The sequence below is a fragment of the Notothenia coriiceps genome, unplaced genomic scaffold (assembly GCF_000735185.1).
Source record: "Notothenia coriiceps isolate Sejong01 unplaced genomic scaffold, NC01 NC01_scaffold00037244, whole genome shotgun sequence".
NCBI classification, from domain to species: Eukaryota; Metazoa; Chordata; class Actinopteri; order Perciformes; family Nototheniidae; genus Notothenia; species Notothenia coriiceps.
In genome coordinates, this window is record NW_011369945.1 from 22691670 (window position 1) to 22709878 (window position 18209).

Genomic DNA, 18209 nt, shown 5'->3' on the forward strand with positions numbered 1-18209 from the left:
CAGAGAGATTTATACGGGGGAGAAGCTCAGCTCAAACCGCCTGGCGGTGGTTTAAAATGCCATGTTTATGCTCACAAAACATTCAGCATTTAATTTCGAAACAGTATAGAGCTCAAGCGCGCTTTCTCTCGTCGCAGGTTTCACATATCACTTATCTCCAGTACCTAAGCGTTAGCCTCCATGGGTTAGCTCTTGAGTGTTAGCATACTTACTAATGTGAAACACTGATCGTAGTTAGTGTCTTTAATTATCTAGGTTACATAATTCACTCATGGAACTACGGGTTGGGGAGTATTGTTTCCCACACGGGCACATATGAATTTGACTACTTAATTTGCTGCCCCCTTTCTTCCTTTCTCTTTGGCTCCCCGTCTTCAAAGCTCGACCACACTGTGCTTTTCTCCTGCTTTAATAAAGCCAACTTTGTACCTTCGATGCCCACCGCCCTCTGACGGTCCCTTTCTCGTCGGCACACACTGGTGACCCCGACATTATAGCTCCTCCCGCAGAATGTTTCCAAGACTGGACGGAACATGGCTTGAAAATGCCGGGAGATTTTTCGGGACGTCCGTGGCGCTTCGTGCACAGGGCGGACCTGGGGGGAAAAAGCTGGCTCAGGGAATAATCTGACAGACAGGCCCCTAATGCGCCGGCATGTCATCGGCGGGCCCGGCGACGAAAAGTATGTTATTAACACAAAACCTCTTATGCATTTTTTATTTAATTTTGGACAAATATATTCATATAGTAATCACATTACCATGACCCTTGAGTGCCTAGAGCAAATAGTTACAGCATATATTCCATAGTGACTTTAAGTGTTAACAATCATTGATGCAAAACATTTTGACCCAATTTGCTGACTTGACAACATGGAATAAAAAACCTCGCAATACGAGCATCCTCAATGTGGGTGAGACAATTTAACCGGGAGTTGTGAGGCAGGTGGTCGGACCTCTTACCCCTCCTCTAGAGCGGGTCCGGAGGGCGAGCCCTCCCCCGGGAACAGATTTTCTTTTTTAAATGATTAGAAGTTAACTGCATCATCTGTGCATTGTGAGCAGCAAATTAGGGACTAAATCTATGGCAGTCCAGTAGGCGGCTGGACTCCCTGCGAGCCTAGGCGTACGCGGATTCAAGCCCTGACCCAGACCTACATTTGGAGTGTTGACTTCTACTTGGAGAGGTCCCAGTTCACCTCCACATATATGCCCTGCGTGGTGCCCTTTAGCAGGCAACAAAAAAAAACACCCTTCCCCTCACATTTAAACAACATAGACAATACACAACACAGCGCGTAAAATAAGCTGCCCCAGCTTGCTCCTAGTACTAGACTCCTGGTACTAGGATGGTTACAAAGCAGAGAAACACATTTCACTCTGTGTGCTGTGTGTCGTGCATGTGGTGACACATTAAAGAGGGTTTCATCCCTCCCAATTCTTCTTCACACCTCATATAAAACAGAACTGTAAACAGATTTTACTTTTTCTTTCAACATTTATTCTGAACAGCAAGTGGAGGCAAAAGTGACTGCACCCCAAAACAATAAAACCTGCTAGCTAACTAAAACTCAGTAAACCAGAATGTGGGCAACCCGTTCGTCTCCACACAGCACGCGCGAGCCTTTGAGTCAGACGGTCACTTCCTTTTCTCCACTACGGTACAGCCGTAACAAAGCCACTCCTGAACACGGAACGTTCCTGGCAACCCCCCCCCTCACCCATGCAAAGCCCCCGTTCCCTCTGAACCCAGGGCTTCCGCTACAATAACTGTTTACACGCAAACTATACCAGAAAACGACCTTTACGCTTTTGGAGCTTGTTTATCCATCTGTAAGCAACTACCAAGCTAGGTCTCTCATCACGTCACTCCTCGATCATTCACTGCGCAGTGACAGGCTGCTACGGGCCTGACCGTGTGAAATTGAAAACTGATAGATCAAAGGTAGCCTATCAACACACGGCGCGCGGGCCCGACTGGGCTGGGCTGGGCCGGAATACTTACAAATGTGGGCCGTAGGATTAAGGCAAATACAAGAATTTTTAATTTCTTTTAAATTACAAAAAAAAAATTTTTTTTTTAAATGATGTTGGGGCCCTCCGGCCCACACACAGCACCGGCCCACTGGGGAAACTCCCGGTATTCCCAATGGCCAGTCCGCCCCTGCGTGCACACGGATTGAGGCTCGGTGCGCCCTCCGCGGAATGACCGAGGACGTCGCTCGCCATTCCCGCATCGTTTCGGCACTGGGAGACAGCAAGCCTTCCGAACACATGGAGAAGATACACGACCTGCTATGTACGGAAGAGTCCGACTTCTTTTTCATGGAGCTGTTTCTTCGGGACATGCGGCTGCATGCCCAGGCTGCGCTCGCTAACACGGCTAGTGTGGAGCCCCGCGCTTTAGCCGAAGAAGCTGACCGGTTCTTCCTGGCCGCCTGGCGATTTACCCCTGGGGTGCTGGCCACTACACGCAGCGGCAGAGACTCCGGGGCTGACCAACGGCTACCGGCTTACAGCTAGCGGCCGTCAATACCGGCTAACAGCCAACCAGGGATATTCACGCCCGTCCCCACGTTGCAGCACAGCGACCCAGCTTTCTACGGCTGGCGGATGTTGTCTTCATCCGCCACAACGCCTACCACGGCCCTCTGCGGCCCCCTTTCGACGGCCCATTCCATGGCCCGCTCCCCACCCCAGAATATAGGTTGGGGCGTGTCACGTGTGCCGGAGACGATAGGTTGGGACGTGTCACGTCGGCTGGATGTCGCCAATAACGTTATAGGAGCGAAAATTCTGGATCTGCTTGTATTGTCTCATATTTTTTGAGATATGGGTACGGAGGAAAAAAGAGAGGGTTTTGTTGTCTGACACTTTGTGAGACACACCGGGGACACATATTTGTGTATAAAAGACATCAAAAAGTGCATTTTGCATAATAGGTCCCCTTTAAGTACCGTACTGCTCCACTCCTTAGAATGTATATATAAATGGACGTAGTGTCCGTGACGTCACACATAGGATTCTGCAGAGTTGCAGAGAAGCTCTTAGTAGGCGGAGTCGGCCACTAACGGCTCATCAGTGATGTCATAGTCTAACTGCTCCAGCCTGATCCAAATAAGGGCAAAGAGGCGGAGCCGATGCGGGACCTGCTGCCAACGACCTGGAAGTAACAGAGCTAGCTCAGGCTAAAATCCCGGCCCCACGAGAACGAAAACGGTCGTTTGCTTTACTGTTTAGTGTCATATAGACCATTCGGCCACACTAAGACGACCGAATATGACAGTAAACACCTGCGGAAACAATAACGGGTCCCAAGGTGGATAGAACGGCATACGCAACGCTCTGGGGGGTCCAACGGCTCCGTGTGTAAACCCTATACGATCATTTTCTGATAATGATGAGGCAATAGCCCCTCCTCTCCCCACCTCTGCTGCTCACCCCCGCGTCAAAGTAAACTGCACACTGAATTCAGATTATTTATCTTTCTCTCGATATGGACATAAACGCGAGTGAAGTCTAATCTGACAGAACGGAGACACGCAGCTCTGCTCGCCTGCAGCTCCTCCCGCAGTGATGCAGCGGTGAACGGAGCAAAACACACACTTCAAGTCAGATCATCGCCCTTAGCTATTTGAATTACCTCTGAAACTACCTAAATTAGTTATAAATATGTTTATTTTTACTGTCGGCCGGGTCACTCATTACAGGATCAGCTGCTGCATGAGACAGACACTGACGCTGTCCGAGACCCGGCCGACAGTAAAAATAAACATATTTATAACTAATTTAGGTAGTTNAAAAATTTAAAAATTTAAAAAAACGAAATTGAAACCCAATAGTACTCCAACGAACGAATATTCGGGTACAGCCCTAATAGCCTGCACACATTTTATAAATACTTTTCTCCAGGGTAAAAGGGATAGGAATGATGTGATGGAGAGCAAAAACGCAGGCCAAATGTAAAACAAACAAATGCCTTTCTCCTGAATTAAACCACACAGTATTGTGTTTATTTCCTTCCCTATGAAGAACTGAGTGTGTGTTGTGACTCACTGGGCTCCTTCAGTCTGAGCTGGATGGCTGGGTTGTCGTTCTTCTCCTTCTTCAGTCCCAGCACCTCCTTCTCCCAGTCTCGTTCTCGCAGCTCGTCCTCGATCTGCCGCTCCGCCTGTCCGTAGAGTTTGAGCAGCCGCGAGCACAGCGTCTGGTGCAGCCGCAGGAAGATGTACCAGTTGTTGTTGACGTAGAAAAGGTTGTAGGCGTCGTCGGAGCTGCGTAGCTTCTGCGCCGCCGTGTTGCTGAACAGCAGCTTGGACTTCGACAGGCTCCGGCTACCGGGGACGCCGTTGTGCTTTTTAGAGGCGCCTTCCTCAAGATCCATCTCCTCTTCCTCCTCCTCCTCCTCCTCCTCTTCCTCCTCCTCCACCTCGGAGAGCTCGCCCCTCTGAGAGAACACCATGTCGGGGACGAAGTGGTAGATGATCTGCTTGATCTTGTATTTGTCCTCCTTCTGGATGCCGGCCTGCCTCTTGACGTGGTGGATGATGAGCGCGGCCGCGTCCTCCAGGATCTGACTGTCCTCGTAGGCCAGGGTCAGCTGAGGGCCCGCGGGGGGGCTCACGTTCTCCTCAGACGCCTGCTCCTGTCGCTGCAGAGCAACACAAAAAAAGTGAGGAAAATGTTTTGTTTACATACAGATCTTTATTTTCATTTAATTGTTTATTTGGCAGGGGCAATGCACAGTGATGAACACTTAAAACATTAAAATGTATCAAGCGTAACAGTGCCAGATTTAGCTTTGAGCTACTTTCCATCCACAGTCCCTCACATAAAACATTTAAGAGGTTTACATTTTACAAACATAGCAAAAACAAAATACATGGTATGCAAAAAGTGCAAAAGAGCAAGCAAGCAATCTTTAAAATAATGTATGTCACTGTTCGACTATTCTAGATATTGGAAGTAGAATCATAGAGCGTGGAAAAGTGGACCTTCTTACTAGACATATGGTAAGAATAAATTGGTGACCAAATAGATATTAAATGCAACACTGTACCCAAATTCACCGATGATGATACACTAACAAAATATACTAATACAATTCTAATCGAAGATCTGATCCAGGGTATATGCAGGAAATTCCTGCATATACCCTGGATCAGATCTTCCATTGGAATCTTAAATCTTAAATGTAATCTTAAAAGGTTTTACATTTGACTTCAGGGTAAAACCTTTTAAAACATTTTAAGACCTTTTTTAAGACCCTTTCCATTCATGTTAAGATCTCATCGCCACTTGGAGTTTTAACCGGTTACCTTGGCGACACACTTTACCTCACATTGACTATATACAGTATTGATTGTCCTTCCTCCTTATCTTCCAACCATTTGGACGCAGACTTGCATTTCCCCATAACGATGTTGTTTAACAACCGGCGTAAACGGGCCTTCGCGCGCCATCAAGCAGTGAGCGTGAGATGTCCTGTTCAAATGACGTCAAACCCAACGGGATGCCATAAATAAACTACACAGAATCACACTACACACCTACGCCATGATTACATTCAGGCAGACTGTAGAATACAACCTCTTTGGACAATTGATATACTTATTGAAAACAAGCTGCACAAGGTAATACCTTGGAAAATGCTGTTTAATACTTTTTAATAGCCTTCATTTATGCTAAATTGATTTATCAACTTTTAATACTTTTTAAGACCCCGCGGACACCCTGTGATCCTAGATAAGCCGGTTGAATCTGCACTTTAGACGCAGAGAACATNTTCGTTGGAGTACTATTGGGTTTCAATTTCGTTTTTTTAAATTTTTAAATTTTTAAATGTATTGAAATCTCCAATATCAATGTAAGAGCTTGTGCCTCTTCGGGGGTGCTAACACTTGACCATAAACGTTATCGTTTACTTTCTCCGTCTTTATATGTAGATATTACTTTTCTCCTTTAATCTCCGTCACCTTGTTTCCATAGCAACAACAACTTCCTGTCAACAGCGCTAACTCTCCTTCAAAATAAAAGGATGTCCATACAAAATAGGAAGCCAAGCCAAATTACACTTAAGACATATACAACTGCAACGAAAGTAACAAACACAATGCAATATCCTTTTCAATTTCAAAGAACACAAATTGGGTTGTATACATTAACAAATAACTATAAAACAACAATACTGTAGAATAACAAAAAGAATGCCGCGAATAAACCGAAATACACGTGTTGAAGTGTTAAAGTGGTTCGCTGCTGATTACTACGAACTCGCCTTGTGGTATAACCGGCAAGAGAGAAAGCCTTTGAGCTCCATACTGTTTCAGAAATAATCCTTGATAATCCATGATATAGCGTTTCATCACCGCAGTATCTGCCGGTAGAATCTCCCGCATGAGCTCAGCCCCCTCCTTAAAAAAAAAATCAATTTCCTCTTCTTTTTTTTTTAAAGCTTTATACCCAGAATCAGCACTTTTCAAACACGAAGTGAAATAGAGGGATATGAGGCATCGCTAGAATGGGTGATCTGTTTGGTATTTTGAGCAAAACACTTCATAGACATGTTTTTTACATATTTTTATATATCTGAGACCTATGCTATTGCCTAAAAATAGCATGATAGGTCCACTTTAAGCATTTCAACATGTTACAAAGTTTCATTTTTTCNAGTTACAGCGCCACGTACAGGCTCCTGCATATGCACTGCAGCTTCTCCGGCGGTTGGAGCTAAACGGAGCTGTCTGTGTGGACAGACAGTATCCGGTGAACATTGCGTGTGGACGGAAGCTTTTTTGCGATTGCGTTTGCGTTAATCCTATGCGTTTAGCCGTATGCGTCCTCGTGTGGCCGGGGCCTAAGGGCTTGATGGATAGTCAAACAATATCTGAGACCTTCTCCCCTACAACTTTCCAGCATTGGATTTGACGTAGCCAAAATTGTAACTTAATACTGTGAGAGAGCACATAACATAAACAATCAATGAGATCATTGATCAAGTTGAAAAGTTGGCCTTGTGCAGGCTGAAGGGCCCATAGAGAACACATTATCATGAACATAGGCCTGAATGCTGGGCAGATTCATTCTGGAGCAAACTAATTATAGGCAGCATGGAACAGGTGGCAGGAGAAACAACACACAACAGGACACACATTCACAGAGAGGTGTGTGGACTTTTTACAGCGCAGAAACATAAAAAAAACGTGAGGAAAAAATAAATAAATAAAAGCTGGGACACAGTCACAAGATGAGTTAGCAGAGCAGATTAAACAGCAACAGGAAAACATGTGACATGGAAGGAAAAGGATTTGAATCAAGAAACAGAGCAGGTGCTTGTACAATTTGATCCATGTTGTTCACCTACCTTTGAATTTGGAACGGATATTGGCCAGTTCTTTGTTTATCCTCTTGACCTCTGCTTCTTTGCTCTTACCTACAAATAGATCAAGACATTGAGCATTTTACATGTTGCTGTGAATACTCAGACATTTGAATAGATCCTATTCTTGTTTACAATGAGGTTTTTTTCATTTTATGAGCCAAGAGGAAATAAATCCACATTAGGTGTTCCTCATGCACAACGATATGTCCGCCAATACAACATCGTGGCTCTTCTATGAGGTTCTTATAAAGGACGGTGGAGCTCAACTATACAGAGACATATTGGTAATGGCTACAGCTAGAAACCACTTCATTAGTATACTTGGAGTACTGGGTAGCTTCATCTTCTCCAAGAACAGCCTGAATGATTGGTGTCATGGATTTAAATAAGGTGCTGGAAGCATTCTTTGAGATTGTAGTCCATGTTGTTATTCTACAGAGACAATTGTAGATGTTTTTCTATGATCACTATTTCATTACTTATCTCCAAATACATGTATACAATAAAAACCCTCATTACTTCGAGATCCATTTGTGTATATCCTCATTTTGAGAAGAGGGTCGCTGATTATGAGTGTAGGCGTGGGAACCTAGGTAATGTGTTGTTATGGCAACAGGGTCATTAGGAAAGGGTTTACAGAACAGCTCAACAGAAGAGATTTTTAGGGAAACTGTTAACAGATACGTTTCAGTGTTGAGGAAACAGATTGAGGTGAGCAGATGCAAACAGTTGTTGTCTTTAATGAGAGTGAGTCTGTCTTCAACAACCTCTGCAGCTCAGATGCCGCATCAGCACTCAGTGATCATAAACACCTGTGGGGATTATAATGTAGCTGCTAGCCATTACACTTACTAACTATCCGGAATCCCATTGCATTGGTTTGGCCCCTAAGTGTACTCTGATACAGCTGTGAACAGTATCATCTGAAACAGTTATCATTGTTACAATAATCAATCTCATAAATAATTAAAATCATTAAGCCGTCAAATGACAGGGTGATGACTTTATATTATAAGACTAGGTCATAATAACAAGATAATAAATCATGATGGGCTATATAGGATGCAAAAGTCACCTCATAATAATGTATTTTCTTTGGTGACTGAAATCTGTTTCCTCATTTGAGCGCACATCATAAATGCAAGTGAATCTAAAATGCTGAATAAACACTTAAGGAGAAAGGAAATGTTAAGCAAAGCATATGGTAACATTACAGCGTACAACTGACAGACATTTCTTCTGAATGTCTCTAGCTGGACGCCTGAAAACACGGTGAACGTTTTTTAAGTATAGTTGGGCGGATTTTTAGCCTATGTTAGGAGAAAGAGATCCTGGCAACATGTGAAATATCCTTGACCACAGATTTTCAGTTCATCATTGAATACGTGCACGTCCTCACAAAGGCTCAACTGTCAGCTGTGACGTTAAAGCAGAAACAAAAAACACATAGATATATATAGTGTGTTGGAAAGGATTCGCTTGGTTTCTGGCAGAAAACTATAAAACACACCAACTTAAAATGCAAAAGGCTAATAAAATGGGCAGTTTGGCATTATCTCCATTTAACCGTCGGTCCACGCCCTTCGACGTGACGTTAGCAAGTGGAAGCTAGCGGCTAGCTTTAATTAGCAAGTGTGGGCTAGCCAGCAAAGTGGTCGAGTAAAGTCGTCTAAGGTCGCCGAAGTTACAAAAAGTATGAGTAAGGGGCATGGGAAACATGTTCTGAAAACCATCAGTCATATAGCTAATCCTCGTTACACCAGCTAGCTTGTTACATGCCTATCCAACAACTGTGTATGTGTGTGTGATAAACAAACTTACAGTTCCTGATGTCAGAGATGAACACGGCCAGGCCACGCATCCCATCACCTTTTGAGACTGCAGGCATGTTGTATACTCCCTTTTAACGTTACGTTTAACCTTCTGAATTAAAAAACGCCTAACCATATAGAGTAACTTTGTTTTAAAGTGTGCTAAGCAGCTAGCAACCGCAGCAGTACCGGACAGGGAGCCCCGATATATGACGGAGATCGACAGGAACCAGAGCGGCTGCGTCCGGTTTCATACAGACCTCTAGAGTCCTACACCTACAAGCCAACCTACATCCAAAAAGAAGGGCTGCGTTCCATACATGTGGAGTAAACAACATGAGACATTTTTATCACATACAAATATATATGTGCACGACTTGGGGGAAAAGTAGATTCGTACTTTATTTTAGTTGTGCTGGCTATCTTTACAAGACGATTTCGGAAAAGTTGTCTTCCCAAAAGCTTGTACAATCCAGCCTATATTGCAGACAGTTTTTGGTCATTTGTGTCCTTTTCCTAATTCTTAGCCCCCCCCTACCATTCTTAGTGAAATGAGAGTCTCGGAATATACATGTGTATATATTTTATACACATGATTATTTTATTCTTCACAGCAGTCTCTTGGCTTCTTTTTTGAGTTTAATACAAAGAGTAGCATTCAATCAGAGTTTTTTAGAAAAGTGATTTGCTGCTACATATATCATCCATGTAAATTATTTTACTATGTTTCAGTAGGCTACAGCATAATAAAATAAACTAACAAAAAAAAACACATGTGTTTCGGAATGACCCTGCACAGAGACCATACAACAGTGGGATACATTGGATACCTGAAACAATCAGTTCTGCACAAAGGTCTGTGTTCTCTAATTGTATGAACAGAAAGCAGGTGGATTACACTAGGATTGATTTTCATCAAGCTTCTCAAATCTGGTTCAGATCCGGTTGTAAATGTGTTTAAATATGCCAGGTCTCATATGGAGCCTCCTAGAGGTACTAGGCTACTGTTTAAGACACAATTAAAGAACCAGCTGGAGACTTCCTGTCTCTTGATATAATTACAATTACTCATCATAGATGGATAACAGCATGGGTGAAGTGAACATGTGCCCTGGGCCCTGGACTGAAGGGGGTCCTTCTCCTCTTAAATGGATCAGCAGGATCAGTCATCTTACAATAAACTCAAATGAACTAAAAACTGACTACACAATCAGAATACACAGACAACTCAAAATATTTGACAATAGCGTGGTAACGACCTGTCAATCAAAAGATAGCTGCTCTAAAGCACAACCTGCTTTATCAGCTTTTAGACTCTAAAAGGGATTATAGTTTACAAGATAAACATCATACAGTATTGCAAAAATGTTTAAACCAGAAATTAAGACCTCAAACTTTTAGGGAACATTTTCAATGAGGAAAAAACCAAGTAAAAAGGATGAGGAGTTTCTCATAGACTTTCATAACATTTTCTTTAAGCTGGATTCGCCTTCACCTCAAATGAAAGATATTAGGGATGAATAGTAAAAGTAAGATCAATATATACACCGTAACCAATACTGGAGCATTTGTTACGTCAGTTATCCGTGAGACATGCAAGTAAAGACTGCTCCATCGGTCGACATTGGCCCTACAGCTGGTTAACTGCAGAGCCATACAGATATTGAATTAAATCATCAGTATATTTACATTGTTCGTTGCAACCAACAATTCTCTTTTCCTGGAAAAACCCTCTATAATTTGTTACAATGGAGTAAATACAATTGAATTTCGTCTTTATTGTAATTTTTGCCAAATAAGCACATACAGAAGATAAAAAAACAAAACAATCATGGATATAATATATATTGACTTTTCACTTGAAGATTTAAACACAATATGACTACTCAACCATTACATTTGTGTGGTTTTATCCCATCTGTCCTCTCTTAGCCTAATAAACCCACATTCATCGTGTGAGAGCAAATCACTAAGCCACATCCTCAGTCTTTGTTATGTTCCCAGGTGGAGGCCAGATACTACTTAAAATAGTTATAGTTTTAAGAACATGGCTTTACTTCTTTCTTGAACATTGGGAGTCAATGTCCTATTTGATATAAATCAATTATTTAGAAATCACATACACATACTTCAGCTATATATAAAGCAAGTAGATGCACAGATGTAAAACAATGCAGTATATTAGCATGTGTGACGCAAATAAAGTTGATGAATGCAGCCACAAATCCTAAACTATTCCATGAGGATGTCTGACTCACTCATTTACAGTAGGGGAAACCTTATAAATGTTACTCCTAACCGCTACTGATGGCCAGAACTAGTAAAGATGATGGTTGCTCATAACAGTAAAAACCTTAACCCTCCATGCTTTCTAGGTATATTGGTGAATAACCAACTAAAGCTGTTGGAAATAACTACCTTGGCAACAGTATGTAAAGACAATTGATTGAGGGAAACACTCACAAGATCTTTCCATAGCATGGATTGATGAGCAGAACAACTAAATGTACAGTTTGTATAAGGAACAAGCCAGCAATACAACGTCAACAGCATTTTCGAAACCACCACAGTGAAACAGTGCAACTTGAGAAAACTCTTAAAAGTTGGCATGTGAAAACAAAAATTGACAGTGCAATTACAAATGTATCGAATTGATTTCGAAGCTTGGTTTGGTGACTGAACCTTTCGGCCTAGTTAATTCAGACCAAAACAATGATATCTAAATGGAAACGCGCCATAAGATCTTTACTTCTTCTATTCCTCTTTCTGGCTGGTTTTATGTTTGAATGGCATTGCTGTTGCTCTTTTTTATTAGACTTTTAGTTTGTGCTTTCTTTCCTTGGAAGCTTGTTGAACTTTGGAAAAGGAAAAGTGCTTTGTAAGCCTTTATCCTTCCTATAATTCTTACCAATAATTTAAGAACAAAAAAACGTAATTGCCACGTTTGAAGCAGTCATTGTGGTGCATTTCCCCGAAGTGTGTTAATCGTGTCCAGTACTAATCTCTCTTCTGCTGGAATAAATGGCTGCTCCCTCTCCATGCCCCCCACCCACTGCGGCTTCATAAACACTCAGCATTTTGCTCTGTGCAACAGTACAGCTGGCCACTCATTCTGAGCTGAACTACTACTGCACTGTTCTGCTGCCAAGAGAAGGCTGTGTTTCCTTCGAATAACTAACTGTCATCTACTTCAAACTTAGCTGTTGCTTGTGCAGAACAACTTTATTGAGAAACAACTGCAATTCTACTGCTGATCTAGAAACAGGCATGTATGTCAACAAGTCTGAAGAACAGGGGCCATTCAGAGGAGGGTCTTTGGACTCTGTAAACCCTGCTAATGAGGAGAAGCAGCACAACAATGAAGTAAGTCCATATGGTAATATAAAAAGCCTTAACAAAAGAATAATGTTTGTTTTCTCAGGAGTTGTTTTAACCCTCTGATTTAACCTATTCCATGCACAATACAGGTACAGGATTACCAGTTTTCAATACTATTTGAAACATAGCTTATTGTTTCTTGTAATATCTTTTAATCAAAAATAATTCAGCACCCAGAATTTTAGGAAAAACATAAATGTTTTTATTTTAATATGTCCTCATATGACTTTAACTGTATTGCCATGCAGAGAAAACAAAATGTTTTTACAAATCTAAATGAAACTTCCAGATATGGGTACAAATTCACCAAGCAACGAAAGAACAAAGTATTTGTTCTTTTTCTACTAATCGACACACATCACACTTTTTTTTTACCTTTTACAATGTATGGTTTTTTGCAGCGATTTTGACTTTAAAAGCCAATAATACAATTAAAAATGTATTTATTAGGACTGCCATTATAAAAATAGAATCACATAAATCATTACAGCTAGCAATTAAGATTGTTGCTAACAATAAAAAAAGTACTACAAGTCAAAACAAACAGTTTTAATATCCACTGTACTTTCTATCAGTGCATGCACTCGGAAAAAACTATAGTTGGTAGCCGTTGTGATACTTGCATCCAGGTCTTTGGCAGTGTGAGCACCAGCTGCAGACATTCAAGCATTCAACCTCTTCCTTTTCACTTGTGAGACTTCATCCAGTTGTTGGGCAATAGCTGGGTTGTGAAACTTCTTCCCACCCCTGATCAGTGTCTTCAATGTGCTTGTGGCGATGTGGTGTGTCTTCTAGGTGCCTCCTCGTTTGTGGCGTTAGCAAGCTCTTTGCCCAGGTACTTTAATGTGCATGTGTTATACCCGCAATGCAATCTCCAGGGTGTGGCGTGCAGTTAAGGTGTTGTAAGCATGTAATGTGGTAACATCCAGCATGTTGTGCCAGAGCACCATGGGCCATTTATTTCTTATGCATGTGTAGGCGCACGTCATCTGATTAATTGTGTCTACTTTTTGTTCTATTGTAGGACCGTTCCAAATCTTGCTTTCCCTTCACCCTATTATCCACCACTTTGCTTCATGCATTAGGCTCAGGAAGGAAAAAGACGTTTCAGTTGATTGAACTGAGCATAGCTCCAGTGTTGTTGAATCAAATGTAAGAGCAGTTGAAATCCCTGGATTTAGATTGTTTCATTATGGCCGTCAGTGTTTCCCACAGAATTTGATTCTATTTGTGAGGGCACCGCATATTAATCACCTGTCTGTCTGATTCCAACAGTAAAATAACTTTCACTCCCGTCCACCTCTCTCAATGCTATACAGGCAACCTTGCATCACTGATCCAGCAGACTTTTATTTCATATTTTTGCTGGTTTGCCTAGATGATATTATAAAAGCTGCTTCTAAATGGCACAAGCTGCTTATCGACTGTGACACAGTCACCTGGGCCGACCTTTGCTCCGTAGTATGTCATGAAACAGTCACCTACCTGAATGCTGCCATGTAGTGTGAGTGCTGCTGTGCACTGCAGGCTAATCCTGACTCAGTGTAATCTCTTTAAACAGATTTTTTGTGTGATTGCAGAATCTGCGAAGTGTCTAGTTCCTGATTAAACCATTTAAAGCACCCGCTTTCTCTCAAACTCAAGCACTTAGACATTGACGTCAGTTAAATTCCTAGGGTTTATACGGATTAGGGCCTTGGTGTCTCCAGGACCACATTCTACCATGATGACAGAAATTAAAATAGGTTGAAATCAAATCTGAAACGCGTTGATGTCACGGCTGGTCAAACCTTTCACAAGCAGACATTGCACATTCATTTGTCGAATAGACATCAATTTGTCATATACTATGTGAAGTGTCATGTAGTGAGTTAGCCAGCTAACAACAAATGGGGAAAGAAACTTTAACAATGTAAGATGACAATATGTGTTTGTGCAAACTAAGAGTTTAAAGTGCAAAAAACATTTATGAAAAAACATTAATTCAAACTCTTTAATTAGCATGCTAATCAAGCTACATCCCACATGGTCACAGTAAGCTAGCTAGCGAAAAAAATTATAATATTTTAACAAGTTATAAATGGTGCACTTTGACTGAAGCTATGATCCGCATGTTAACAGAAATAGAAATAGAAAATATGAAATATATTCGCTCCAGTAATATAATTAAACGGTACCTGATGTGTTTTGGCTCAGACAGGGCAGTAGTGTGGGACGCGCATGTGATGCAAAGTGCATGCAGAGAGAATTTCAACATGTAATTCAAGAGAGCGCTGTTGAACGCTCTGTGTGAATACAATGTAAATGAGCATGCGTTAAACCAAAACGTGCCATAAGAACTAGTTTTATTTTTATGTTTACACTAAAAGTTTTCGATCCATTTTTATTTACAGTCTCACTATTTCTGTTGCTCACTGATGTTTACAATATCCATTTTTCAAGGCCAGTACATTTGGAGAGCATCAAGACAATAGGACCGTCTCCACTGGAAGGCCCACCAGCTCCAAGAGAGATGTTTCAACCATAATATTTTCATTGAAAAATGAAGTCGGTGGTCTCATCAAAGCACTTAGGCTTTTTCAGGTGAGTGTTTTATTAACTCTTATGTTTTAACAAAGTGTTAACTGTTATCTTTTTCGGTTGAAATTCTCTTATCTCATTTAATTTGATCAATGTTTTCAAACCTTTAACACTTGTTAAGTTAATCTTTTATGTTATGTTTGTGCAGGAAAAACACGTCAACCTTGTTCACATTGAGTCCCGCAAGTCCAAACGTAGAAATTCCGACTTTGAGATCTTTGTGGATTGTGACACTGACAATGAACAGCTCAAGGAGCTGACTCAGCTGCTAAGGGAGCATACTGATATAGTTGAGATAACTCCATCAGAGAACTTCACTATACCTGAGGATGGTAAGCCATAGATGACTTTTGACTGTACTAAAAAAACCTTACAACCAACATTATCACTGTATATGGTTAAAATGCAGGGGCTGTTTTGTTAATATCGACACAGAAAATCAGAACCTAACATATTTCTATATTTCCATATTGTGTTTCAGATATGGCTGTCCCCTGGTTCCCACAGAAGATCTCTGAATTGGATCTGTCAGCAAACAGGGTTTTGATGTATGGCTCTGAGTTAGATGCTGACCATCCGGTATGTAGGGCAGTCACAGAGGTGCTTCTTTACTAATAGAATAAGACAGTTATGAAGATGGATACTGATATTGTGAGTGTGTTTTTGCAGGGATTTAAAGACAACATGTACCGTAAAAGAAGAACATATTTTGCTGATTTGGCCATGAGCTACAAACTGTAAGTTTCATTGTTTGTTTGACTGTCATGCAAACACTTTCATTTTGCATTGATGAATAAAACGAATTAAGGTGACCAGTTTCAACATTTAGGGATAAACCCTTTCAGGGAACACCAACCCCAAAACATAACGAGTACATTTCTAGTAGTCCTAAACCTGGAAATGGCGTTTAAGCACTTAAGGGCTCTCTCGTCTTAAAGTAATCATTTTTTAAATGAAGTCATGAGCATCATATAGTACTATTATAAAGGTGGTGTTAATATTTGAAGATTATGCTGCTGAATAAATTAAGTATCATAAACATTTGTTAGCCAAAGGTCATGTTTTAGACTGTCTGAGAAACCCTTGCAATGCTAACTTCTGGGACAGCCCACCAAAAGATGTCATCCCTGCAAGACATAAAATAAATAGAGCAACGCAGGGCTAAATCAAATGAATAGTTTTGAGAAAAATAACTTTTGAAAAATAGAAAGCAAGTAGGAAAATAAAGCATAAAGGCAAACTCAAAAGAATTTGGGTGAACAAGCAAATACGTCAGGAAAGGTTGTAGTTTTGTATAAGTTTTGAATTAAACAAAACTTTGTTTGTCCCTTGATTACTAATTCAGTGTGTCAGACTACATTAAGCTAGATGGAATTAAAATGTGAAGAATGTTTGACGTAAAAGCATTTCAAAACAAAAAGCAACTCATGTCATTTAATTACTTGTTAACCAATTTAATGCATCTTAAGAATCTTGCCCTGGCTACAACCCTTAGTGTAAACTACATTAGAAGGACAAAGATATTTGAGTTACTTTCTAATATGGGATTCTATTCGAAAATTAGTTTAGTCAATTACAAATATAAAATGTAAAAAATTGAAATGAAAAACGTGGTGGTGGTACAGCTTTCTCAATGACCTACTGCAATGACAGAAAATTGGATCAGTTATATAGTTACGAGTTAAACCAAAGTAATACTTGTTGAGATCCAATAATACAGTATCACAAAATGACACAATATTTATTGATTCATTACATTGTTACACCAATATTCTATACTATTGTATTGACGTCACAAAGCTGACTCTTTCTGTATGTCAGTGGCGATCCTATTCTTCGTGTAGACTTCACTTCAGAGGAGGTGCGTACCTGGGGGGTGGTGTACAGGGAGCTCAACAAGCTGTACCCCGGACATGCCTGCAAGGAGTACCTGAAGAACCTGCCCCTGCTGACCAAATACTGCAACTACAGCGAGGACAACATCCCACAGCTGGAGGACGTCTCACACTTCCTCAAAGGTAACGTTTCAACCCGCTTTGATCATTCTGCGGGTCTCAGCAAACAACACGATACAAACAGAGTGTTTAAGCCACAACATTTTTCAGTATTCACTATCAGTATTTTCTGCCAAATTTCCCTACGAAAGGTCTAAATTGACTTACAATACTGAGTTATGATGTCTAGAATCAAGTATGGGAGTGCTTCTATTCTCTACAATAACGGTAAATGGACTGTTGGTTGTGGTCAAAGATTCATTTGTATATGTATTTAAACAACAATGGGCCTAAAAAAAAATTGGGCCTCAAGCTCTTTTACTTTTTGAGTGCTCATTGTGTTCTGTGTCTATACCACCTGTACGTGAGCAGGTGCACTTTCATGGTAAGTAACCTTAGTATAATCAGGGCTTCAGATATACGGTGGCCGACAGGGGCAAACCCGTTAGAACGGCCCAAAACACTTCCATTAGGAGAAACACGCGACAGTTTAAAAAACTATGCAAATATAAAAGCACACATGTGCACATGCAAATAAAGAAAGATCTTCACCAACTTGATAACATGCGCAGCATTTAGAAAACATTCACCAACTTCATGAAACATGCGCAGTGTTTATTAAAACTAAATGCTGCAAACACCAACATCTGCAATAAGATCGGGAGGAATCGGACAATCACATAGTTAAAAAAACAGCTAACATGGTTTCTGAAGACTTACAAGATACTATCTGACATGCAGTCTGGGTTCCGTGCAGGTCATGGGTGTGAGACGGCGACTCTCAAAGTCCTAAATGATATCATCAATGCCCTTGACTCCAGACAATACTGTGCTGCCATTTTCATCGATCTTGCCAAAGCCTTCGACACTGTAGATCACCAACTGTTTCTGGGAAAGCTTAGATGCATTGGTGTCTCTAACCAATCGATAGCCTGGTTTGAAAACTACCTGTCCATGCGCACCCAGTGTGTAAAATCAGAAAATCTGATGATACAGCCCTTATCCACCTCTAAGGGAGTACCACAAGGCTCTATTCTAGCACCCATCCTATTCTCAATATATATAA

General features: G+C 41.1%; 2 protein-coding genes across 3 annotated transcripts in view; one reads left to right on the top strand and one right to left on the bottom strand.

The window, feature by feature from the left end:
• Nucleotides 1–9422, bottom strand: part of ap2a1 (adaptor related protein complex 2 subunit alpha 1) — a 114788-nt gene extending 105366 nt beyond the window's left edge. For both annotated transcript variants that reach the window (XM_010793950.1, XM_010793947.1), the window contains exons 1-2: nt 9202–9422; nt 7363–7431 (exon numbers count right to left, since the gene is read on the bottom strand). In XM_010793950.1, coding sequence (XP_010792252.1) covers nt 7363–7431; nt 9202–9268 — 136 coding nt within the window. In that variant the 5' untranslated portion in view covers nt 9269–9422. The remainder of the gene's footprint in view (nt 1–7362; nt 7432–9201) is intronic.
• A 3036-nt stretch (nt 9423–12458) lies between these two features.
• On the top strand, nt 12459–17913 carry LOC104965427 (tryptophan 5-hydroxylase-like). The gene is made up of 8 exons (XM_010794382.1): nt 12459–12554; nt 15012–15152; nt 15298–15481; nt 15631–15728; nt 15819–15886; nt 16971–17167; nt 17516–17528; nt 17901–17913. Exons 1-8 carry the CDS (start codon nt 12459–12461, stop codon nt 17911–17913), a joined length of 810 nt encoding a protein of 269 aa, XP_010792684.1.
• Nucleotides 17914–18209: the final 296 nt, after the last annotated feature.